Source organism: Fusarium oxysporum, chromosome VI, assembly GCF_013085055.1.
Source record: "Fusarium oxysporum Fo47 chromosome VI, complete sequence".
Lineage (NCBI taxonomy): Eukaryota > Fungi > Ascomycota > Sordariomycetes > Hypocreales > Nectriaceae > Fusarium > Fusarium oxysporum.
Genome location: NC_072845.1, coordinates 3,880,692 through 3,905,084, shown reverse-complemented (window position 1 = coordinate 3,905,084; position 24,393 = coordinate 3,880,692). Strand labels below are relative to the sequence as shown.

The window sequence follows — 24,393 nt, the reverse complement described above, 5'->3', positions numbered from 1 at the left end:
AACAATGAAGAATGCACTGAAATGTAATATTTACTTTTGACTCTTACAGATAGATATAACAGAACGGAGAACCGCTCATGGTATCAAGCGCATCATCGATGGTAATCTCAGCTGCATTAACCCCCATATTCAGAGGATCAGACTTCAAAGCGTCTCGACTAGGAGGTCTGTTCCCGATAGTGATAGTACCAGCAATATCCCTGGCCTGCTTGGGATGCAGAGCCTGCCATATCCAGTACACGCGATCAACCATAGCATGATGCAGAAAGAAAACAGGTTCGTTAGACGAAGAGTAAAGGTCAGAGGAGTCACCACCAATGGCAAAATGACCAGCGCCGTGCAAGCCCAGGAATCGATCTGGAAAACGACCTTGAAACTCGTCCTGCATGATTTGAATGCTGCGTGAAGCATCGCCGAGCGTGACGTTGTATAAGTTAGGGAGAGTCATCCACTTATCAATGGTGTAACGACTGAGATCTCGACGTAGACAGCGAGGGTTATATTCGAGAGGTTTAGCGGTGGCTTCCATTCCGTCCATGCCAGGAGATGGGGGTCCAAGGTTAGCGGTTGCGCCGGCGAAGGGACCCTTTTTGATACAGCCACCTCCGTTACCGCTGGGAAGGAAAATGAGTCCTGTGCCAGAAACAGAGCCGTTGTGCTTGAAGAACCCGCCATCGCCGCTCATACTGGTCTCGGAACCGTCAAAGAGAGGGTTAGTTGCAATGTCGCCAGTCTCAAACCAATTCCAGTACTACAGTAAATCATAAGCTTGAAATCTTTATCGTCGGCCATCACCAAGATTCACTCACCGGCTGGGTGCCTTTGTAGTCGCACTCATCTCGCAGAGCTTTTTCATATGCCCAAGTATAGTAGCGATGCCAGGTGAAGAAGTTTCCCTGAAAAGGATTGTCAGATTCAATGCCATTGACAACTCATGAAGAACAAGAACTGACCGTTGCATGGATAGTGCGAGTCTGGTTGATATGCACAGCGACAAAATCGTCATATCTAGTACGTGCACCAGGTGCGAAAGAAGGGTCTGCCTTGGATGGTTTCTTTCGCAGACATAGAACTGCATTGATATAAGCCTTTCTCTCTTTCTTTGATAGGGCTTTCCTGTAGTAGTTGTTAGCGACGGTTCAATGCATCTAGGATGTAAACTTACCAATCCCGGCGCACGTTGGCATTGGCGATTGTGCACTTCTTGCGGCTGGTCGGTGCCTGGGCATTCTCTAACGCACTGATTGCCTTGCTGTTGAGATCTAGCATGAGATCGCCGGCCGATTGAGTCGGTGAGGCCGCAACCAGCGACGAGGCGCTCAGCAAAGCAGCAAGGATTCCAAAAGAAATCTGCATGGTTTCGGAACTCGCTTTTGTCCTTGGTCTCCGTGTTAGATAGGAAATGAGAAAGAAAGGCAGACAATGCGGTGAGATTGGATGTGCGGGATAGACTACTTAACAGATAAGCAAGCGGAAAATTACAGTCGAATTTGTATTAGTGCCTACCCCGTATAATTGATGGGATAGAGAAGAACCTCAAGAGCCCTTGTTGAAGCCAAGCCGGAGCAAGTTCTGTTCGTAGAATATCGCCCCGGTAAATTGTTCATCATTGCTGGATGGGGATTTGACAAGCCCTTGGCTCTGCAGCCCTAGGGCGCAGGGTCTTACAGGCTACACAATACTTACCAGGTTTCTTATCCAGGCACAATTGAGGCTAAAGAATACAGATTATATGGATGGAAGAACTATTTCTCGGCATGGATTTACTTCTTTTCATGGAAGGTATTCCGCGAGGCCTTGACAGTTTATGAGGAACAAGCGAGTGAAGAGCAACGTGTTAGCTGGCGATTTAACCGGATGCCCCTGGACTTATGCATCTAAGATTTTAGGGTACCCAATCACTGACCGTTGTTGATTCGCAAATTCATGCCAATAACGGGGTAGCTCAATCTATTCGCATCCAAACAGCCTTTTGTCCGCTATTCTCGTATATGTATCCTGCAATGCTGACCATATGTTTGCTCCATTTAAGGGTCTTTATGAAAGATAGCAAGCTGCTGCTCAGCCCGGACTAGTGAAGCTTCCCAGGTCACCTGTGCGGTTGAAGGCGCCGGTGGACATATGTGGTGTTGTTTATAGCCATCCGTTCATTACCTACTGTTCCTTCGAAAACCCAAATCGTAAGCCAATGGGAGAAAGTTACAGGCAGTTCCTAAACCAGTGACGCAGCTCGCGTCTCTCAATGTAACCCGGAACCTCAGAATTAAGCTTAAATATATTTTTAGACTACCCGCGTATCTTCTGACGAAAAATTGATTGCTGAAGAGGTAGGGCAGTTAGGAAGAGTGTCTACATGCAGCAACAGTTGTTCAAGACTGTAGGTTAATTGGAACCACGCGCGCTGCATCTAATACACTAGCTAGATGTAGAACTCGGTTTTACTTGGTCACTGAAGGGACACCGTATCTTAGGGCCTCCATAAACTTCAAGCAGGTAGCGGCAGAGTTAGATCAACGGCCACTTCGAATCTTGACACTGCTGTAGTGGTAGAAGCTTGGTGGAGCTACGTTTCCGTTGGCCCAGATAATGAAATTAATAATACTAGTCTTAAATCAACGACGCATACATGTCTAAGCTTTTGGGCCAATTTCTCTATGTCCTCGCAGGCCGATTTGCCTACCTACTAATCCCTTACGTCTAATCATCTATCTTCAGACATGCTTACTTTCTGATCACTCAACGTCCCGTGCAAGATCTGGGACCTCTGCTTACAAATGCAATCAATCTTTTGGTATCTGAGTGCCTTTTTGACATTATAGGTTTACTATTGTTTAACTTTTTTAATACGAAGGTGTTGTGCTCTCCAGAGATATGGAAGTCACTGGAATCTGGGGGTGAACAATAATCTGACCTTCTTAATTCAGTATGAGGACCTATTCGCACAGCTCACTCTTTGTATTCGGAGCAAAAGACTTTAAGAGATTTAGATCACAATTTAGATCCAATATTTAGGTCAACTCTCACTGGTCAGCCTTACGATGACACCCTTGAGAAGTGGATTCATCAAGCACGTTCCCTTGGCACGGAGGACTGTGGGTCGGCGTTGAAGAAATTCAGCCCCATAGGGACGGAGGTGATAGCCTCATGGAGCCAAATAATTGTTTCAAGGGTTACATTGTTCCGAGTAAGCGAGAGGGCAAACGGATATTAATCATGTGATTGAAGGAATAAACAAATCAATCAACCGCTGTTTAAAAACCTCTTGTTCTTTCGCCTTTCTCCGCCAATCCCCGGTGTGATATTGTTAAGCTTGAAACGCGATGGCGGACGCTACTTGGTCAGCCTTTCAGGGCACTTTAACGTCAATGACAGCCCGAGACTGGATAGTGGCTTTGATATCGGCGTGGCTTGCATTTAAAGTTCTGCAGGCATTGTATAATGTCTCGCCTCTTCACCCGCTTAGCAAGATCCCTGGTCCGAAACTTGCCGCGGCAACATATCTGCCCGAATTCTACTACGATGTGATCCTCGTCGGTCGCTATACCCATGCTATCAAGCAGATGCACGAGAAATATGGTAAGCACATTTCAGCAAGTCGAAGCAAAAGATTCTAATGCGCTCTTAGGTCCTATTGTCCGCATTAACCCCAATGAGCTGCACTGCGCTGATATGTCCTTCTCGGATGAGATCTACGCCGTCGGCGGTCGCAAGCGCGATAAGCCCTTCCACCAAGTGAATGGCTCAGCAGCCGGTACAGGAAACGCTTTTGGTACCCCTGATCACGATCTCCATCGCGCCAGACGTGCACCAGTAGCCAAGTTCTTCTCACGAGCCATGATTGCACGTCTCGAACAAGAAGTTCACGACCTGGCACAGACTCTCTGCAACAAGCTTTTGGCTGAGAACAAGGATGAAAAAGAACGTAAACCGTTCGAAATCGCTCATGCATACAGTTGTTTCACATCTGATGCCATTTCAAGCTACTGCTTCGGTGAAGCTTTTGGATTATTATCTCGCAACCAGTGGCAGCCAAACTACCGTGAAGCTACTCTCGCGGTACTTAAGCCAGTCTTTTTCTTCCGCTTCTTTCCGATTCTTGTTTCTAGCGTGAAGCTGGGTAAATATCTTGTCGACTACTTACCAGCTGATACCGCGCTTCTCATTCGAACTCTACAAATCGATATTCCTTCGCGCGTTCAAAAGACGAAGAACGACTTGGATTCTGGTATTGTTTACGATCGACCGACTATTTTTGCAGATCTGCTTCAATCTGAGCTTGATGACAGTGAGAAGAAGCAAGATCGTCTGGTTGAGGAGGCTGTCACTATCGTCAACGCTGGAACTGAGACGACGAGCTGGGCATTGGCTGTGATAACATACTTCCTCTTGTCACAGCCTGAAATTCTGGCCAAGCTACAAGATGAACTGAAGCAGGTTGTTGACGATCCATGCCATTTGCCTTCATGGACGACACTAGAGCACCTTCCATATCTTGGAGCTGTCATCAATGAGGGTCTACGTCTATCCTATGGTGTTTCGAGCCGCACAGCTCGCGTGCCAACAACAGAAGACCTTGTTTACAGGGGAGAATTTAACAAGAAGCCGATGAGCTTGGTGTTACCTCGAGGTTATGCAATCGGTATGTCGGCGGCCATTGCACACCACGATGAGTCTGTTTTCCCTGACTCGTATGCTTTCGTGCCTGAACGATGGATCGATGAGGACAATAAGATCAGAAAAGACCTGGAGAGGTCAATGATTGCATTTTCAAAAGGCAGCCGTGGATGTCTTGGTAAAAAGTAAGATAAACGTTATTCCTTCAACTCAGAGTTTTACTAACATATTCTTAGTCTCGCATTGTGCGAGTTGTACCTCTCTCTTGCAGCTTTGGTTTTGAGAGTGATGCCCTATATGCGTCTGTACGAGACGACGGAGCGGGATATTCGCTACGATCATGACATGTTCATTCCGATGACGGAGAGCGGAAGTAAGGGAGTCAGAGTAATTATTGAGAGCTAGATTATGCCTTCTTCCTAATACGAATTACTTTATCATGCTTGTTTGCTCTAGTCTGTACCTCGCGCTATCCTGCCCGATATGTACTAGCCTCCTTTTGCAGGGAATACCAGAGAGGGCAATCCGGAGTTCACTAAACTTCACAGCCACTCGTATTTGTTCGCTATTTTATCGCTTATCAACTTGGATCAACTGAGCTGCCGATGATCAGCTGCCGAAAGTGCCGAGAAGACCTTTTAGAGATATCATGCTATCTTCCTAACACATAAAGGGAATTCCAGATGGAGTTCCTTGTGAGGCATCAGCCAATCTGATATGACTACTCTAGCTCGCTGACACCCTCAGCTGTTACAGGATCGACAACATAGTTATCATCTATATAAACCGTCTGACAGCAGCATTGGCCACCCGCTGGTAACATAGCAAAAGGGCATGATCTATCTGTCTTGAGTATAGCTACAAACATGAGTTCTTACAGTCAATCATACCCTGATGGGCCTCCGCCATACTCAACCCTTGCTGCAGCAACTTCAGCACCAACTTTCTCTGTGGATAGCCAACCTCATATTCTACCTATCCCAACGCTTGAACAACCTACACTTCATCCATCAGAGAAGCCCATCGCCATCCCAGCAACAAGCTCCAAGCTCGGCTCTCCCTTCCTACGAGCCTTCCCACCTATCCTCGAAGACCAATACCATCTTCCTCAGATTTCTTGATGACCTCAACCGTGCGGCCGTCGCTAGTCCGCCAGTCCAGATACTGGGAATGGTAGGCGGCATCGTGTCAATGATACCGCTACACACCGCACAGATCGTTGGTAATTCGGTTAATGCGGCAGCTACTCTTTCGACGTACGCCATCAGTAAATCTCGAAGTGAGCTTTGCATCAGTACCGCGAACAAAGAACTCTTTATGCCTAGAGGTCTCAAGGCTGAGTTTGCAAAGTTGGATGCAGTTGCTCGTTATGCCAAGATACCCATCTTGGATGGTAATGGCAAAATCGAGAAGAATAGTATGGTTCTTGGACCATGCGAAGATGTTTCGGCTCAGTCTTCACTCACTGTGCAGCAACGCAGACTTCAGGCCATTGAGCCATGGATTGCACCACTAGATCTTACACCCTTACCTGAGTTACATGTGCCGGATAACTTTGTAAGCAAAATGCATGTTTCAACAAGTGAGCGACAACGAAAGAAGGAGGAAAATAAGATGACCAAAGATAGAGCCAAGGCGCATGAGGATTGGACTGAAGATTCAAGAAAGGCTCGAAAAGACTATGAGAAGGAGATGCGCAAGATAGAAGAGGAATTTGCGAAGACTCAAAGAAAACATGCAGATGAGCCCCGCAAGTTGGAGAAAGAGTTGAAGAAGCTGGATAAGGAAAGAGAAAAGTGTCAAAAAGAGTATGAGAAGGAAATGAGAAAGGCTAATAAAGATAGACGGAAGGATGATAAGGAAGAGGAGGGTGTGAGAAAGGTACTATGGCTGCTTATCAGGCCAATAGGTAATGAGCCTATGGAATAATAAGCACGGAACACGCTGGTGCAAAGGACACTAGAGATGTGATCAAATTCCACGAATGGATAGACTGCTTGTGCATAAAGTCATAAATATCATTTCAATCCGCTGCGCCTATGTTTTACATGCAATTTTTTTCTTTTCCAGTCCCTTTATCGTCGCGCCAATCCAACATCCAAGCCCATGGGCTTCCTCAAGAATCCCTCCCTGGTCTCCATAATATCCTGTCTCAAGCGAACATCATATCGCTTAATCCAAGTAGTAGCAATAAGTCTCATCTGCATCTCAGCCAAATTCCTTCCAACACAAGATCTAGGTCCATAGCTGAAGGGGATGAAAGCAGTCTTCTGCTTATCAGTCAAGTTCTCCCAACGCTCAGGCTTGAACTCATCAGCGTCAGGACCCCAGATTTCAGTAGAGTGGTGAATCGTATAAGTGGGAACGCTGAGAATAGTACCGGGGCCAAAGTATCGTCCGTGGAGAGTAACGCCCTTGTGGTTAGGGGGGATCTCACGGGGAAGACCGATACCAGAGGGGGAGTGAATGCGCAGAGTCTCGTTGATGCAGTATCCCAGGTAGGGAAGATGCTTGACGGATTCGTAATCAGGAATGGCAACGTCCTCAGGAACAACAGCAGAAATCTCCTCATAAAGCTTCTGCATGACACCAGGAGTTCTAACAACATGATACAGCAGCGCACAAGAAGAGTTTGAAGTAGTATCACTGCCAGCGATGAGTTGGGTAAGTGCTTCAGCGGTGAGTTCATCACGACCAAGAGGTTCGCCCTTCTCATCACGACCCTGCATAAGACGAGCCAGTAGATCCTTGCGGGTAGAATCACCTCCGCGCTCGAGACGCTCGCTGACGCGGGCGATGGCGATACCGGCGAGGTTCTCGACGGCTTGGAGACCTTGGCTGAAGAAGGGGTCGGGAAAATACTTGGCGTAGGGCTTGAGTTGGGGTAGGCAGCCGAGAGTGGCGGAGACTTCGCCGCGACGGTTCATGATCTCGACGGCTGGGGCGTAGATGGTGGGACTGGTGGGGGAGGCCTTGACTTCAGCGATGTCGGCACCAGTTGAGAGCATGCCTATGAATGTTAGCAATAAGCTGACCAAGTCGATGTATCAACTTACCGAAGGGCTTTCCAAAAGCGAGATCAGCGATGATGTCGAAGGCAAGAAAGTTGACTACACAAGGTCAGTATGTTTCGTTTCAAGGGTCGATTTGATAGCTACTTACACCAGTTCAGACAGTCAACGCTTCCATAGCCATCAGCATCCTTGTTGCTAGCAATACGATCCCACTGGTTGATGAAGATATCGAGGTTCTGTCGGATATAAGGCTCAAACTCCAAAACAGACTTGGGCGCAAAAGTGTGCGACACGAGCTTTCTCTTGCGAGAGTGCTCAGCTCTGTTGCGAGTGTTGAAGAGACCCCGACGAATAGAGACAAAGGTATCATAAAAGTCACTAATTTGTTAGTTCTGCGCCCCCAATACTATAGTACTAGATTGGACTTACGCCTTCAAGAAACCGTTTCCATGACCGTAGATAGTGTTGATAGCATCTGCATCTGCAACACTAACATGGTTTGGCGCAATGCGAACCAAAACACCCAGCTTCTTATGGACCTGATCAACAATCTCGTAGCGCTTTCCACGACGACATGTAGATAGTAACCAAAGGTTGGTGAACTGCGCCGGGAAAGGAGCGGGGATACCGCGGAGATTGGAGTTGCTGATCCATGGGAGGATGTACCAGGCTACGAGAGCCACGGCCAGGGCCAGTGGTGCCCAGGGGGAGATCAAGAGTTCTGTAATAGCCATGATTCTGAGACTTGATCAGAGGAGATATTGGAGGATGAGGTAGGGATGGTTGAGGAGTAGGAGGTGAGTATTTGTATCAAGATAGAACTACTAGGTCGGATAGTAGGATGCCCCAGATTTACCCCAGATGTGACGGTTCATGAGCTCCGAGGAAGCCTTTCTCTGTTGGGAATAGTGCGGTTTGCTCCTCGGCACTTCAACTGTATGGCCTATGATTGGTCAATGGAAGCTTTCCTTGTATGCCATTGGACAGAATCTGGTCATAGCTCGATAGATGTGAACTGGGATATCTATTCAATGATTGCAGACGATGTAATTTCTGTGTTTTAATGCTATTAAATCTATTTATCCCGTAATTTCGTCGTAATGACCAGTGCAGAAGCCGATCTCCAGTGCGATTGTTTCCCTTCGCCATTTGATCTGCTGCTGAAAGTACGGCAATTCAGCGCATCCGATTGGCTCCTGTTCCGAGGAACTGGTCGGCAAATGGGCGCGGAAGCTGGGCCTGGCTGAGAACGATAGACCATATTGATTGTACATTCACACTCACGCGACGAGACTAAAATTGATAAGAGAAAATAGCAATATGACATGTATTAAAGTACCAAAGAAATAGACTATTATTACATGATAGGGAAAACCGGGCGAACCGATGAAAAACCCTATCCTTTCATCATTTTGCCCCAGTGATAAGCCAGGGTCCCTCAATTCCAGCCTTGGTCGACTTTAGTTCACAGCCATGTACCGAAGATCTTGATGTAAATGATCTTGACAACCTGGACCTCTACAGCATAAAGCAACAACTCAGCAGCCAGAAATCCAACAAAAGTCGGCGCTGGTTGAGCAAAGCTGAACGCGGGTCTGAAAGCCGGGATCCAGGGTAGGACGAAACCAATAGCCATAATCGACGCTGTGGAGAAAACAAGGATCGGTGCTGCGCGACTCTGGATGATAGGAAATTTGGCTGTGCGTAGCAAGTGGACAATCAGAGTCTGGGTGAGAAGACTATTGCAGGTGTTAGTGGTGCGATTGAAGAGTGTTGACGGGAGCTTACCCTTGCAGGAACCAATGTGTTTGTGCCAGCTTGACATTGTCGGCGGTAGTTCGAATGCCGTAGAAGAACCAGTTGAGAGAAAAAGTGCACATGTCGATGACTGAGCTTGTAGGACCAAGGACAACGATGAACTTGAGGATATCTGCTGCTTGTTAGATATGTCCATAGGGAGAGACAAGGAAACCTACCCCTTGCGTTCCATCGTCGCGGTTGGGTCAGATACTCTTCGTCAACGCGATCCCAAGGGATGGCGATCTGACTGATATCATACAGAAGATTCTGAGCGAGAAGTTGAATGCTGGTCATCTATACCCAAGTTAGCATACTCCCTGCAAGGTCTGATAAGTTACTCACCGGTGTAAAAGGCAGCCAGGCACTAGCCGCCAGAATACTAAAAACATTACCAAAATTGGACGAAGCCACCATCTTGATATACTTAATAGTATTCCCATGCGTAATCCTTCCCAGAATCACACTCCTCACAATAATCGACAATCCCTTCTCCGTCAAGATCAAATCCGCACAATCCTTCGCGACTCCCGCTCCAGAGTCAACCGAGATCCCAACATCTGCATCTCGAAGCGCACCGCAGTCGTTAATGCCGTCGCCGAGCATACCAACGCAGTTGCCGGCTTTTTGAAGAGCCAAGACAATTAGACTTTTCTGCTTGGGCGTTACTTTGGCGAAAACGCTGCATCGTTCGACGGCGAGGTCGAATTCATCAGAATCTTCGAGCAGGGCGAGTTCAGGACCGGAGATGGCTTCGGCGTCGTCGTCCATTGTTTCGGAGTGCTGGAGGAGTTCAAGGGAGCGGCAGATGTTGAGGGCGACGGGGAGGGAGTCGCCGGTCAAGACTTTTACTTGGACGCCGAGCTCAGTGAGGCTTGCGATGGCGTCTTTTGCATCGTCTTTGGGTGGATCGGAGAAACTGATCATTCCTTCGAGCGTCATATTTGTCTCGAGTAGATCTAGCTCATTGACGTAAGACTTGCCGAGGATGCGGGATGCGACGAGAAGAACGCGATATCCTTCCATGTTCTTTTGCATGGCGAGTTGTCTCCATCGGGCTTGCATCTCAGTGCTGAGATACTCACTCTTGCCAGCTGAGCGCATGGATGAGCAGCGAGTGAGGACTTCATCGAATGCGCCTTTGACGATGAGGAGGTATTGGCCTGTAATGCCGCGGACAATGCAGCCGGATCGACGGCGCTCAAAGTCGAATGGAATGACGCGGACTTGTTCGTAGTGGGCTACACCGACTTCATCGCCGTTGGGGAGGTGATAATTGAGAATAGCCCTGTCCATGTTGTTGCCACTGTTACCTTGGATTTGCGAGTCGACCTTTGCGAGTTCCATGATGTTGAGGTTGTCCTCTCCTTCAGCATTAGAGTACCTGTGCACCGAGAGCTCGTCCTTGGTCAAAGTTCCTGTCTGTCTCATCGTTAGTACTCAGGCAAGTCACAGAAACGGGATGCATACCTTGTCACTGCACAGAACAGTCATCGCACCGAGGTTCTGGACCGAATCAAGACGCTTGACGATTGCCTGCTTCTTGGAAAGCTGATGAGCGGCTCGCGCGAGATTGGCATTGACGATGGCGGGCAGCATCTCTGGAACAAGACCGACTGCGACACTGATACTGAAAAGCGCCGCGTTCTTCCAGTCTCCGGTGACCTTGCCGGAAATGCACAGAACCTGGACGATGGTTAGTTGAAGTAGGCGAATCGTTTCAGGAATTACTTACGATAGGAACCATAACGACCATGAAGCCGATAAGCATCCACGTAACGTTGAGAATGCCCTTCTGGAAGGCGTTGGGCTGTCGCTTCTTCTCAACCTCCTTGACCATGGTAGCGATCATAGCATCTACAAATATTAGCCACATCCCTTGTCAGATATTGAGATAACCCACCATCACCCGTCCGAAGAACAAGTCCAACACCATGACCGGAGACAATATTCGTCCCCATCAGCGCAACATTTCCAAAGTCAAAAATCGAGAAAGCCTCTTTCGCATCATGAGGTCCCGCATCCTTACCCACAGGTTCACTCTCACCCGTCCAAGCAGATTGACTAATCCTCAGGTACGATGACTCAAGGATGAGACAATCAGCAGGAACGATTGCACCAGGAACTAGAATGACGATATCACCAGGGACGAGGTCAGTCTCGAGAACCGTGCCCTCTGTCCAGGAGAGTTGAAGCTCGTCGGTGTAGGTTGCTGGTCGACGGACTCGAATCTTGGGAATGATGGCGGATTGAAGACGAAAGATGGCGACGCCGCTTTGGAATTCTTGCCAGAAGCGCACAGCGACGGAAATAACGATCATGACCATGAGAACAGCAAATCCTTCCTAACACCTCGTTAGTCCCCATCGCCATAACTTTATCGTCAGTGCAACACTCACCCAGCTAGGATCCGGCATCGCCACATTAAGAATCGCCAAAAACATCAACAGAATATTAAACGGATTCGGAATAACACTCAACAACAGCATAAACCAAGACTGAGGCTTCCTCGAAGAAACAACATTCTGCCCATGAATGCGTAGCCTCGCAGTAGCTTCAGCCTCAGAAATGCCATCGCTGCTCGACACCAAATGCGCAAGTGCCGTATCAGGCGTCATAGACGCGATCCAGCGAAGAATATCTTCTGGCGTGCTCTTGGATGCCCTGTCTGGGTTTAGTTGCCATGTCGCGGTTCGTGCGCGGGATTTGCCGTTGCGTAGGCCAAGTCGGCCGAGGATGTTAGTGTCGCGGCGGGCCATGGTGTTGACATCGGTTGATCAAACATTCGATTTTTCGTTTTCGATACTCTGCACCCAATCTGAATTGTCAGTTCAACGCCATCTTACGGGAAAGGCAAGATCAGGTTCGTACAAAACTTAAGGTGGATCAAAGTCTGCTGCCTCAGACTTGGCGATTCCTCTGAAGAGGAGAAGTCCCAGCGAGTTCTCCAGATTTGCGAAAGGTAGGTAAACGGCAACAAAAGAGTCGTTCATCGAATTGAACAGAATAATTTATTGTACTGTAAGTAAAGTAAAGTAAAGCTTTGTGCAGAAAGTTGGGAGGGGGATCAGCGATATATACAAATCATGAACTTGTAAACTTTCTCCTGATTAGAGCCTAAGAAATGACACACTAACTAAAGAAAATGATAAACGAAAATCCTTTCCAAACTAACATGGCCAAGAAACAAAAGCATGTGTTATTGTTTGTGGGGGTGACTCATGCCGAGAGTATCCATCTAATAACCTCTCGTATAAAACGTGCCGAATACCCTTGGCGACAAGACTTATAAGACCGGGCAGGGCAGGAAATATCTCATAGCCAAGCGCCAAGTTACTATCAAGGTACCTGCATACAAGAGCCGAGTTCCGAACGGCGAGAAGAACTATATGAAATGTGGTCATTGATGTGCAATACGGAACTTGGCGAGACATTGATAGCATCGCCTGATACAGAGTCATGTAACTCCATGACTTGTTCCTCACCAAATTGACCTTCTCCGAAAAGAAACTTTTCTCATAAAATCTTAAATGGTGTTATGTTGTCAAATTACAAAAAACACAGCCCAGCGGACAATGCCGTGATTAACATTTTGGCGATCAGGCACTGCCGCACTGTTGCACAGCCCCGTTGAGCTAAACTACCGACCTCCCCTTTTCGCATTTGCGCCTTTTTATCTTTTGATGATTTTATGAACGGCACGTCAAGATCCGAAGTTGGATGTGTTTTTATAAGAGTAGTTTGGTGAGGCTTGGGTCTAGACTCTGGGCGATGTCGAGAGGACGCGTAAGCCCGCTAAGAGCATAAGGGGAAGCGAATCGTGTTATACCCGGCGTATATGCCTGTATACATAAATTCTCCGTATAGACCAAGATCGAGATTGATGCGGTGTATAGTTGTTGAGGCTTATGGCCAAAGAGCTTCCTTCTTCCAGGTGTTTCGGGCCGGATCGAAGACGTAGTTCAATCGCTGATGCAGACGATCACTAGAAGCCTGCCAGAACTCAACCGTCTGCGGCGCCACGGCATATACCACCCAACCCTCAGAACTTGGCTCTTGTCCCTCAATCTCATGACTTTTCACGGCTTCCGCCATCTTGGCTTCCAGTCCATGCGGGTCATTAAGTGGTTCGCTCTGCCTCGACACCTTGGCAGTGATCTTGGCCATAGCCGATCGAGCCGTCCAATCCTGCTCACACTCACCTCTGGGCAGAGCCTTTGCTTTACCGCGTAGACGGACCTGACGTCCGATTTTGGGCCAGTAGAATGTAAGCGCGACGTTGTTGTTGGATGAGATTTGGCGGCCTTTGGGGCTGTTGGCTTTGATGGCGAAATGCCAGCCGCGGTGATCGACGTTCTTAAGGATTAGAACTCGGGCATCGGGGAAGCCTTGTTCATCTACTGTTGAGAGCGTGACAGCATGGGGCTCTGGGACGTTGGCTGAGATGGCCTCGTCGAGCCATGCCTCAAATGCTTGGTGAGGGGTTTCGGGGAACGAAGCGAACTCTGCTTTTGGGTGTGATGCTCCTTCTAGAACAGGAAGCGCACGAAGCTTGGCTTGGAGTCCGCTACTTGTCATTGTGCCAGGTCTTGAACTTGTTTTTAGTCAAGTAAAATAGATCAAGCTGGAAGGGCGCGGGTATTTAAGAAGAGCTGATGTGTTGAGTGTGACTCGCACAATCTGGTTCTGGAAGTATCATGGATGATCACCTAATCCGTATCTGATTCATCATGATCCGGTATCGGATTTCGACAGTCTCATGAATTGACGCCGCCTACAGCAAGACGATGCATCAGAAGACTTCCATAACGCACTTTCCCAGGATAGGTAGGTCGAGGTCTTTCGTATTAAATTGGCCGAGTATAACGGTATGCCTGAGTCTGATCGGCATTGCACTACATATGAATTTTAGTCACACAGCCCTCAAGCATTCATCATCCGACAAATACTATAGCGTAAGATGAGAGAAGATAATATTGAGCATTCATCTTTTATCCCACTTACAATATTGGCTCAGTGAGTAACCAGTGTGACGTCAATAGAAATTATACCAGCGTAGTGAGCGACTTGACGAGTAAAACACACCTACAGATTGAACATCACTAAAGTGACGTCAAGTCATTGATCAATGATTGGGGAGCTCCTTTGTGAAGAAGTCTGTCATTTATCCGTTTCTATTTGTGGTTTCTGATCCATGTAGAGCTTAACGTTGGTGCTCTTCCAAAGCATGAGCTTGATAGACACTGAATAAGCTGTCTCGGCATTCCGCGACAAGAAGAAGCATCAGGCTGGATATGAGCCTCCAAGTTCAGTCGCGGACCTAACGATGCTTTATCCTCGCAAAAAGTCTTATGCTCACTGGTCCACAAGCTTGCGGAGAGAAGATTCAATCTGACTCTCCTTATCGCCCAATCGTCCAACCTCCTTGCTCTAAATATCTCATTAGTTCACATCGAAAACCAAATCCACTTATTAAACTCACATTCTGGACCTTGACGACAGTAGGAACGCCATTGATGTTGTAAGGCGCATTGCGGTACTTGTTCTTAGGAGTACCCCGCCACTCCTCACGCGAACCCACGCGGACGATGTAAGCGGTAGGATCAGAAGCGCCGCCAAAAACAGCGTTCAGCGCGGGGAGGGCATCACGACAGTCGGGACACCATGAGGGCTCACCGGAGGCGAAATAGACGACGTAGTGAGTGTCGGTGGAGGTAGGTGGGGTGTTGGCGTCGATGAGAGGCATATTGGCTGTGTGTCTGGTGATGATCTTTTGGAGGTGGATGGAGAGAAATTGTGAAAGGAAATGGGTACTTGGTGCAGGATTGAAAGATTAAATGGATGGGAGTTGAAGCTTAATCGGCGTAATATGTCAGCGAAGATTCTCGAGCGAGATGCAGAGTCGCAAAAACTTAAGCTCGCCTCTTGATGACTAAGACAGTGCGTAGCTTCATTGACACATGGCAATAGGTTCGAAAGTGGCGGCAAATCACAGTGCGCACTGATTGTCCTGGTACGTGTACAAGCCTGACAGTTCACTCTCGCAAGTCTTTGTTGAATGCTCACCCGTTGATGAAACCTTGTGCATTCAAATTTCTAACATTCCGCTATCTTGTTGAACATCGCCGTGCCCTCGGTTACGCAAACTGGCACAGTGAAGTGAGCGGGGCTCATCGTATGACGAAAAGTCTGAATGAATGTCGTGACTGATGGGTCTTTCTGGACGTGTCTTCACACAATCTGCTCGGTTTTTAAAAGGTTTCACTATATCAAGTCAGATCACCCCTTGACCCAAGCCACAAAGGGTTTGAAAGAAAAAGAAAACCGCATAAAAAAACATCATGCATTTCAGAGACATGTTCATTCATTCCGTCGGTGCAGCAGCTGCTCAGCAAACTGCCCACGATCTACATGGTATATCATAACTCATAATCCATCACTTAAGGAGTTTCCAAGAACCAGTCTCAGCCCAGATTCTTGCATACCACTGATGCAGCTCTGTGATCCACGGAGGCATAGGTCCCTTGTTGCCCGCAACCTTGCCCTCGCTGGAGAACAAAACGCTCTTGAGGCGCAACTCAACTTCCTCATGCGCCTTGTCGATGGTAGCGCTGATCTGGAAGAGGCCATCAGATGGGCGCAGGGGCTGGTTGCGCGGTGAGTCGCCGCAGCGCACGGTGATGGACGTGGGAGTCTTCTCAACGACTTCGAAATGATCAGTGATAATGGCGCCTTTGTCGTAGGTGCTTGTGGCGAGTTGCTCAGGGTCCCAGAGCTGATGTTCAGTCTCAGGACCGCGGTACTTCAATTGGGCATATCGACGCTGAATAGCGAAGCCTAAATCGGTGAGCGATAACTCGAACTCATTGAGATGAAAGGTTACTCACCCCAACCGCTCCAAACTCCACGACAGAACTCAAGCGTCAAGTCATTGTTATTCTGAAGCAATTCCGGACGAATCTTGCTAAAGGGAATGCGCTTGATCACGACATCTTGAGTGGTAGGGTTACCGTTTGGATTGGCCCTTCTGAAGAGTCGGGACGACCAGATGGGGTCGTTGGCGGGGAGCGGGGAGATGACAGGGTTTTGAGATGCGAGGTACGCGGCGGCTGTGGACGTGCCCAACAAGCCGGTAAAGACTGTTTTTCTGGCCAAGCGGAAGATACCCATCGTGAATGAGTGGTTTTAATGGGTAGAGTGAGGTGAAAGTGAAGATTTGAGGTTGAGAGAGATAAGAAGCGCGTTTAATTTTCGGGTGGGTAATTCATGCTTGTGGGTGGATAGATATCCACTTTTTGATTGGTCGAGAGGGAATGCATCATGCGACCAGCTGCATTATTGTGCATAAAAGTGGCTGGGAATAGCATCAAATCACATGCTTCAATGCAGTAACTTATCATGCATTTCACCATCATATCATGGGTGGTTTTTGAGAAGAAACCGGGACTTTTATTTCACTATCAATCGTCGAAATGTCTCCTAGCTAGTAGTCAAACCAAGATGATTTTATGCTCAACCCTGATCTACTCCCAATTGCCCTTCTCATCAAACTTGACCAAGTTCCCACTCAGCAGCGCATGCTGAAGCGCTCGACCAATATTCATAACCTGCATTCCTCCCTCAATGGGCAAAGGCACCGGCTTATCCTTGAGGACAGCGTCCGCAAACTCATTGGCCTCCAGCGCAAAAGCATCCTCAAATCGCTGCCAATACTCAGGCTGAACCTCATGACGAATACCAAGCTTGTCCGCAAGAACCACATTATTAGCCTTGGGAACAACATTGACTGAAATCTTGCCAGTCTTTCCAGTGATTTCGGTGCAGACATCGTGACCGTGGGCTTGGGTTCGAGAGCAGTAGAAGTAAGCGATCTTGCCGCCCCAGAATTCGACTACACCGACTGCATTGTCGACGTCGTTGAGGTCCTTGAGTTCAGGGTGGTGTTGAAGAGTACCGGTTGCCCAGCATGCTTTGGGGATTGGGTTACCGAGGTACCAGAGAGATAAATCGATGTCGTGAATGGCGCAGTCGACGAAAATGCCACCGTTGCGAGACGCGTAACGGACAAAAAAGCCAGTTTCGTCGAGAAGATCACAGGTATTGGAGCGAACCATGAAGGGCTCACCAATGGCCTTATCTTCATAGATCTTGGTTGCTGCGTCGCGGTATGAGGCATCGAAACGACGAGAGAAACCGGCCATGACCTTGAGATGAGGGTTCTTCCTCGCTGCGTCAACGACAGTTTGAGCCTATCACCAGGGATCAGCAAAGTCTCAGTATAGAACAAATGAAGCGACACATACCTCGGCCATGTCAGTGCTCAACGGCTTCTCACAAAGGACGTGCAGTCCCTTGTCAATGGCAGCGAGAGACTGGCTGGAGTGCACATCGGTGCTCGTAGAAACCCAAACAGCTTGAAGTCCCGGATGGTTGAGCATCTCATCGTAGTTATCATAAACAGAGATGTTGAACTCTTTGTACTCTTCGTTCTCCTTAGCCCACTTGACTTCGTGCTCCATGGAGCTGCATACGGCAACTACCCTGGCACGAGGTACTCTATACAGAAGAGTATGGACGTGTCGCTTGCCCTGGTTCTGGTTAGTAAAACAGGTATAAAATGAAGGAACAAATATTTACCATGCGGCCAAGGCCAACAACGGCGATGTTGAGTGTTTGGGACATGTTGTAAGAAAGATGGGAAAGATCAGGAAATAGCTGTAATAGGTCGGCTTGAATGAGGATGTTGAGAATTATGAGAACATGGAAGGAAGAAAACGATCTCTTTATACCCTTCTGACTCTCTTCCTCATACTCATTCTAGAAGAGTTTATGCTCATCTTGCGAACTATCTCCGAATATCTCGCTCCATAGACATTATCATTTTGAAACGCATGTAAGTGATTACTTGTCTGAGCATGTATCGCCGAAATCACGTCGCCACAACTACCATACTTGGGCCTAATCCGGCTATAGATACCAAATTAAGTAGTAGCGGTGGCTTAGGCTAGCTTAACTAGGTAGGACCCGGCGATCGCGTTGAAAATTGCCGCATTTGGTTCTATGGCTTCAAAATAGAGGTCGGAATCATACTCCTTCGTATCACCAAAATAGACGTTCAATAGTCTCACGGCCTAGCTTGTGTACCAGCTGGAAGAGAAAAGATCATCGGTTCTATTATTGAATGTAAGGCCATTGGCCTGTCACCGTAATGGCTGCTCCCAGATGGGGCAGGTCGCTTACGGAAGAATAAGCCTGCGAGTTGACTGCATATAAGCTGGATGCATCCTTTCACTATTGGAAAGAGTTGCAATGAGGACGCAGCGTGTCAGAGGCGACCAATAAACGGTGTAAGATGGTTGGCCGAAGCCCTTCCCTCCGAAACTCCGAAAGTGTGTATCAACACAACACGGCATGCAGGAGAGTATCAGCGAATACAACATGACTTCTTCTCTTGAACCAATGAGACTCAATCTGATCCCAGAAAACCCGCTATGATTTATAATACCGTTCTCTTAAAGCTTTAGGCAACGGCCAAGCCTGACAATCCTTAAACATCTGAACCGTTTTCTTGAGTGCCTCTTGTTCCCATGGATCAGTGAAGTAACTCCCATACATCTGGATAGCCAAGATGGCGTTCACGAGACCTGGTTGGGTATCGGGATGTTGGACGGCTGTACCACAGACTTGGAGGACTAGGCTTCGCACTTCGCCTTCAGCTTTGCGGTATGCGGCGCGGACATCCTCGGCTTGCCTGGAAGAATTAGTGCATGAATAATAGGAGGTACTGGAGAACTTACGAGAGGAGAGGTGACTCTGCAGTTAGGATCATCTTTGCTATCATCATGTGCTGCATACCCGTGAGGGCGATTGGTGAAGCATACCACATGGTAGGAAAGACTTCTCCTAAGACACGATCTGGTGGCCGATATAGAATGGGCTCAAAGCGGCCGGTCACATATTGATCGAGATATTCCTCCTGTTCTTTCAGCTTGTCTAACCATCGAGTCGTTAGCACCTGAACCTTGCGACGAGCTATAAGATTTCTTACGCCATCCACTCTCAGACTTATCGTCAAACAGCCATTTTGTGACTTGGCTCGTATGAAAGACAATTCTGTTCGCTGGCGATATATCTGACCACTTAGCAGGTGGCTCTACCATCTGAGCTGGATACCCTTTCCGAAGTGCATAGTAGACTTCTTGACGTAAAGCAACCCAGTAAGAAGCAATAAGGAGTTCTCGACGGTTAATAAGATCATCCGAGGTGAGACTTCGTAAAACAGCGTTCAAGATAGCGAGGAAATTTACACCTTCGTCAGGGCGAGTATCGAGAGCGGGATCTTCGTCTTCATCATCCAGCTCTTCGAAATGCCGCAGAATCACGGCTGTTGTGACGATTAACTCTCGAGTTTCCCCATCCTGTGTGGTATGAAAGTCTTTCAGGACGGGGATGCACTTAAGCATGTACTCAACTGCAGAATGTGAACTGAGATTCGGTAAAGGTTGGCCGCGATATACGATTCCTCGGGATGTTTTATACTTTTCCACGCGGCATAAATGCCGTGCCGACATTGCCAAGATGGCATTGAGCAAAGGGGGATACCGCCGGGCTCTCTCGGGAACGATGAGCTGGTACCGCCGTTGAGGGTCAACTAGATCGAACTGTAAAGTCAGCAGCAGCATTCCGACGTGGTGTTGCTGAACTCACCCAATGTGATAACTCCTCGATAAAGTATCGTAAGAGACACGCTTCTTGAACACCCTCCAATGGCAAGTCTCGTTGATGCGGTGGTTCAAGGGCATGGAGTAAGCCACCCCAAGAAGGCCCACGCTGAGATAGTGCTAGTGGATGTTGCGAAGGTTGAGTTTCGAATGTTGGCAGGCCTGCAGCTTGCGGATGTCCGCCACGGGAAGGGGATAGACTTGTTGGAACTGTCGAGTCGAAATATGTTGAATCCTCCAGTGCAAAGCCAAGGGCCCCGCCAGATGTTTCGTCACTATTCATAGTTGGGCGGCTTGCAGCGTTTGTCGCTGATGACGAACCCTCCTCTGCTAGAGCGATTCGCTGTGTTGCGCGTCGCGAACTTGTTTGAAGACGAACTGTCGTACAATTAGCTGTTTCCCTGAACGAGTCTTACATAACGGACACTTACACTCTTTGGCACTACTGTTCACCCAGTTCTGCGACCCTGAGAACTTGGCGTCGTATTTTGCCGAAGAGCCATCTCTGAACTGCCGGTTCCGTCCCAATCGGACACACTCTAGCCCTTTCTTGAGACATCGTGTACATACAGCCTCATCGCCGGCGCCTAGGACCTCGAGTTAGACTTCACGCTCTTTTTTCCCCTGCTTTTAGGTTGCCTCGACTGGAGTGGACAGACATTTGAGATGTTTGCCTAGTCAGTGGGCGTTAGTCATGTGGCAATCCAGTGAGCTTGTTCTTACTTTTGCATTCTGAACATGGGTTTTTAGGTACCGGCATGTCGATGCGGCTCAACTAGTGTCCTTCTATCTCTAGTATAGAAGAGAAGAGTAGGAATCGCCGAGATTTGACGCTGAGGGCGGGGTTGGCAAATCATCGCCGATACATTCCCGAAATGGTAATCAACCGACGCTAGGTTGAATTTGGTTGCAGCATCGTATTTGAAAGAGTTCCTTCTTATAGTTCCCAGGTATCTGATCCAGGAGTTAGAATAAATAGTCGTCGTTGGCAGTCCATTTCAACTTACATGAATATCTTTCAAGTCTTGTCAGAGTTTTGGTGTAACCGTGGCGCACTAACGTGCAGGCATTGGTTCAGGTGAAAGTCCAAAAAGCAGGCTTAGATATCACATCGCATAGCCTGCTTGCATGTAGGAGCATTCAATTGGACGCCTCTTTGCGATAACATTGACGCCTAAATCACATTTCCTCGCTTTGTCAGCCTTAACGTGGTCATCTTTCTGCTTCCGAAATAATTACAGCTTTGCAATTTCATCACTAGTACGATGTATTAAGATATAATTACAACCAAAACAGCCCAAGTGTCCCAGGAAGATTTAAAGCCATAGGCCACTGCAGAAGTCATTGAAAGGGACCTGCACGATCAGCGATTGGCTGCTGAATCTCAGCTGCATCAGTATGGCCTCTTCACGCGCAAACTCAGCCAGTCAGCTCCCCTCATGTCACAAGACGGACAGCCCAGTACTGCAGTTGGATTCCAACAGCAAGGCACAGTGGACTGGACCAGAGTACTTAGTGGGAGTGTCACGTTCTCCGTCGACGTTCTATCACGGCTATCAAAAGCAGGTGTCGAAGCCTTCACAATCTACACTGCCAGGGCGATCTTTTTCAATGTCAAGATAGGTCCAAATGGCGAGTTACGCCTTCACCGGGCCCTCGATAGACTCAGTGCTTTCCCTTCATTTGGTAAAGCACTCTGGTTTGGGTTCGGGGTTAAGAATATCATATGGAGCTTGCAAGAATCTACAGAAGGCTTGAACTGTCTTGGTATCTGTGCCTGCTTAACAGAGGGATACTCCACGATTGTTGGTGCAAAGATTATAAGAGAGCTCTTTCTCCTGTATAATCCACCAGCTGAGCTTACCCCTGCACTGAGGCAGTGGTTCGCGTTGGTCGAGTGCTCCGGCGGATTACTCGCCTCATCTGAATTCGGTTTGGTATTACATGGCCTCACCAAGCTCTGTCTTGGAAACGCTCATGGTCTATGTAGCCGACGAGCTCCTGGATCGCCAAAAAAAACATGGCATTCGTGTTGAAGGAAGTCTTCGAAGTCTCAGCGGGACGCCTTGATCGTCTTTTTTTGTCAGGTGGTGCAGACTGCGCTTGGATTGCCACGGTAGCCCATTGGCTTCTGGACCTCCGAGTTGAGGTCCGAGATCGGGATGGCACGATTATCTATCTCCCTGATGGCACGCGAAATGACTCCTCTCCGGATGCCCAAATTATCATAACTTACGATCAAGGGTATTCAAGTGAAATACTTCGAGTTAACAGAAAGCACTACGTTATCCCTGGGGGCAAATTTCTATTTCGTTGTTCAGAAGATGAAGGTATCATGTCATGTGGTCGGGTTTCATGGGAGAGCTGCCTGGTTGATACCTTTGGTAGCCCATGAGGCTTCTCCTGGGGTCTCAAGCTCGGAGTACTGGGGCTTGTTTGGGTTCTGCCGCGCGCATCTTCCTGGCTACTATGAGAGATGGCAAGGGCCATTTAGAATTTTCAGAAGGAAAAGATCCGCGAGCTTCTTTCCCGCCAATATCAGAATCCAGCTACGGGAGGGGGTTTTGTCTACTGGCTCGTCGCCTCCTTCCAGAACTCGGTCAAAATCCAGTCTTACACCAGACAATGGAGACGGCTTTAAACAAAGGATACTTGGACGCTGCTCAACAGTTTTCTCAATCTTGCGCTTCCTTGAGTCAGCTATGTTCATGCATAAAGTGTCGCTCAAATGTGGGCGATGAGAGAGGGTACACCGACTTCTGCTTGCTCATGTTGATACCAACTATTTGTACTCTTGTCAGAGCTATGTCGACTATCTGCATGCAACAAGATCTTAAAGTAAAACCAACGTGCTCCGGTTTAGAGAGCCTATACTGGGCCCAGAGCGATGCAATTGGTTATCCACTCAGCTGCGACCCGGTTGCTGACGGCTTACTGGGACCTTGGCCTAAGCGTACCCTGACGTTGGCCCAAATGCTTTTCGCGGGACGACAAAATGATAGGGATTTGGGTAGTGGTAGTGTTGTTGCAGCTTCGCACAGTGGACTTCGTTTCTGTCTTGATACTTTGACGGAGATCACATCTGATCCTCAGAGAGCTTGTGTCGTGACAGTTGTTCCTGGTAAGATCGAGTGGAACAGCTTTATGTACGACATGGTACGTGATCAGGAAGCATCGAAAACGAGTACTCCACGGGGGACTGGCTACGATGCAGTCTCCATGACGACTGTGACGAAATATGATGACTTAGCTGATAGTTCGACTCCTGGCCTCACTGCCGAACTTGTTATTGAAGAGATGTTTCCGGAAAGCTCCAGTCTTTCTGCCATCTACCGAGTTTCAACTGCAGCATTCCCCGGTCGACATTTCTCATTAGGGGCCGCAGGAATTTGGGGAGAGGCTCAACTTCGCGTTCACAGTTGCAAGTTGTGAAGGCAAGACGTGTGATTCGCTCAATGGGTTCCAGTCTATTCTTGTCCAAGGAGATGGGCTTCTTCTTCCGACACCAGATTGGCAGATGACACGTCTTCCCATCACACGCGTAATGTCTACACAAGATACTTCAGTCTGGGTTGCTCTTTCGCAGCTCTTTCTTCCAACGTCTGCTGATCCGAGGAAGAAAAAGTCGGCAAAGTTATATCATAGACTACAGGGCAAACAGTGTGTCAGGTGCTGTATAACCAATGCGGAGAATGCAGGGATGAGTCCAGACAACCACAGTGAGTGCTGCTTATCGATCATTACATCAGTATAGAGGTGAAGAACCAGGTGGGATTATAATATTTCTATAAATTTTAGTTAATCCGGTGAATCATCAATAAACCCGCGAAACAAAGAAGACCCTTGTTCAATTCATCCCATTGATTATAGGATCTAGCCTGCTCTAGAGTTTCAATTCAGAAATCGTCTTACTGCACTAGCAAGCATAGCAGTCTTTCGCCATTCTGGGCTATATAGACGTAGATCCTGCTGTGCGCCATCGAGCCCATAGTTAACCCCCACTAAGCCAACACCAAATTGATAGCACAAAAGCTTGGCCTTGGAGAATGAGCCAAATTATACAAGCTCCACACCAATAAGACCTTGCGGACAAACCTCCATGCTTGTTCCAGCGGGCCCGGTTCGTCTCCCGCAGCCGCGGCCTCTCGATCCTTTCCGAGACTAAACCTAATTGAGCAACAATTATAGATTCGCTATCACGACAGTCGATGTCGTTATCAGATATTATCGGGTATCCCACTTGTTTT

At 48.0% G+C, this 24,393-nt stretch overlaps 10 protein-coding genes across 10 annotated transcripts; 2 read left to right on the top strand and 8 right to left on the bottom strand.

Annotated features, from left to right (window-relative positions):
* Positions 1–43: 43 nt before the first annotated feature.
* Positions 44–1,356, bottom strand: FOBCDRAFT_241336 (uncharacterized protein; the record flags this gene model as incomplete). The annotated part of the gene is made up of 4 exons (XM_031185569.2): positions 44–751; positions 810–896; positions 954–1,116; positions 1,166–1,356. 4 exons carry the CDS (start codon positions 1,354–1,356, stop codon positions 44–46), a joined length of 1,149 nt encoding a protein of 382 aa, XP_031036704.2.
* Positions 1,357–3,283: 1,927 nt separating this feature from the next.
* On the top strand, positions 3,284–6,577 carry FOBCDRAFT_185761 (cytochrome P450; the record flags this gene model as incomplete). The annotated part of the gene is made up of 6 exons (XM_031185570.3): positions 3,284–3,576; positions 3,626–4,799; positions 4,851–4,987; positions 5,495–5,787; positions 5,830–6,486; positions 6,524–6,577. The coding sequence occupies exons 1-6, from the start codon at positions 3,321–3,323 to the stop codon at positions 6,575–6,577; spliced, it is 2,571 nt and encodes an 856-aa protein (XP_031036705.3). The 5' UTR covers positions 3,284–3,320.
* Positions 6,578–6,585: 8 nt separating this feature from the next.
* On the bottom strand, positions 6,586–8,393 carry FOBCDRAFT_251578 (cytochrome P450). The gene is made up of 4 exons (XM_031185572.3): positions 8,058–8,393; positions 7,777–8,006; positions 7,671–7,724; positions 6,586–7,624 (listed from the first exon to the last, which is right to left on the bottom strand). Exons 1-4 carry the CDS (start codon positions 8,360–8,362, stop codon positions 6,690–6,692), a joined length of 1,524 nt encoding a protein of 507 aa, XP_031036707.2. The 5' UTR covers positions 8,363–8,393; the 3' UTR covers positions 6,586–6,689.
* Positions 8,394–9,093: 700 nt separating this feature from the next.
* On the bottom strand, positions 9,094–12,184 carry FOBCDRAFT_276130 (uncharacterized protein; the record flags this gene model as incomplete). Its single annotated transcript, XM_031185573.2, has 8 exons — positions 9,094–9,367; positions 9,417–9,558; positions 9,605–9,722; positions 9,771–10,847; positions 10,896–11,111; positions 11,161–11,282; positions 11,329–11,770; positions 11,825–12,184. 8 exons carry the CDS (start codon positions 12,182–12,184, stop codon positions 9,094–9,096), a joined length of 2,751 nt encoding a protein of 916 aa, XP_031036708.2.
* A 924-nt stretch (positions 12,185–13,108) lies between these two features.
* Positions 13,109–14,078, bottom strand: FOBCDRAFT_44243 (uncharacterized protein). The gene has a single exon (XM_031185575.3). It carries the CDS (start codon positions 14,001–14,003, stop codon positions 13,332–13,334), a length of 672 nt encoding a protein of 223 aa, XP_031036710.2. The 5' UTR covers positions 14,004–14,078; the 3' UTR covers positions 13,109–13,331.
* A 468-nt stretch (positions 14,079–14,546) lies between these two features.
* On the bottom strand, positions 14,547–15,306 carry FOBCDRAFT_44237 (uncharacterized protein). Its single transcript, XM_031185576.3, has 2 exons — positions 14,908–15,306; positions 14,547–14,855 (listed from the first exon to the last, which is right to left on the bottom strand). Exons 1-2 carry the CDS (start codon positions 15,169–15,171, stop codon positions 14,781–14,783), a joined length of 339 nt encoding a protein of 112 aa, XP_031036711.2. The 5' UTR covers positions 15,172–15,306; the 3' UTR covers positions 14,547–14,780.
* A 431-nt stretch (positions 15,307–15,737) lies between these two features.
* On the bottom strand, positions 15,738–16,644 carry FOBCDRAFT_44234 (uncharacterized protein). Its single transcript, XM_059612198.1, has 2 exons — positions 16,313–16,644; positions 15,738–16,262 (listed from the first exon to the last, which is right to left on the bottom strand). The coding sequence occupies exons 1-2, from the start codon at positions 16,593–16,595 to the stop codon at positions 15,862–15,864; spliced, it is 684 nt and encodes a 227-aa protein (XP_059467411.1). The 5' UTR covers positions 16,596–16,644; the 3' UTR covers positions 15,738–15,861.
* Positions 16,645–16,948: 304 nt separating this feature from the next.
* On the bottom strand, positions 16,949–18,107 carry FOBCDRAFT_321107 (uncharacterized protein; the record flags this gene model as incomplete). Its single annotated transcript, XM_031185578.3, has 3 exons — positions 16,949–17,674; positions 17,729–18,013; positions 18,063–18,107. 3 exons carry the CDS (start codon positions 18,105–18,107, stop codon positions 16,949–16,951), a joined length of 1,056 nt encoding a protein of 351 aa, XP_031036713.3.
* A 574-nt stretch (positions 18,108–18,681) lies between these two features.
* Positions 18,682–20,931, bottom strand: FOBCDRAFT_262415 (uncharacterized protein). Its single transcript, XM_031185579.3, has 7 exons — positions 20,870–20,931; positions 20,806–20,820; positions 20,578–20,733; positions 20,133–20,524; positions 19,474–20,086; positions 19,223–19,418; positions 18,682–19,176 (listed from the first exon to the last, which is right to left on the bottom strand). Exons 1-7 carry the CDS (start codon positions 20,904–20,906, stop codon positions 18,915–18,917), a joined length of 1,671 nt encoding a protein of 556 aa, XP_031036714.2. The 5' UTR covers positions 20,907–20,931; the 3' UTR covers positions 18,682–18,914.
* A 654-nt stretch (positions 20,932–21,585) lies between these two features.
* FOBCDRAFT_262414 (uncharacterized protein) lies at positions 21,586–23,629 on the top strand (the record flags this gene model as incomplete). The annotated part of the gene is made up of 3 exons (XM_059611294.1): positions 21,586–22,083; positions 22,137–22,476; positions 22,563–23,629. 3 exons carry the CDS (start codon positions 21,586–21,588, stop codon positions 23,576–23,578), a joined length of 1,854 nt encoding a protein of 617 aa, XP_059467410.1. The 3' UTR covers positions 23,579–23,629.
* Between the last annotated feature and the right edge of the window lie 764 nt (positions 23,630–24,393).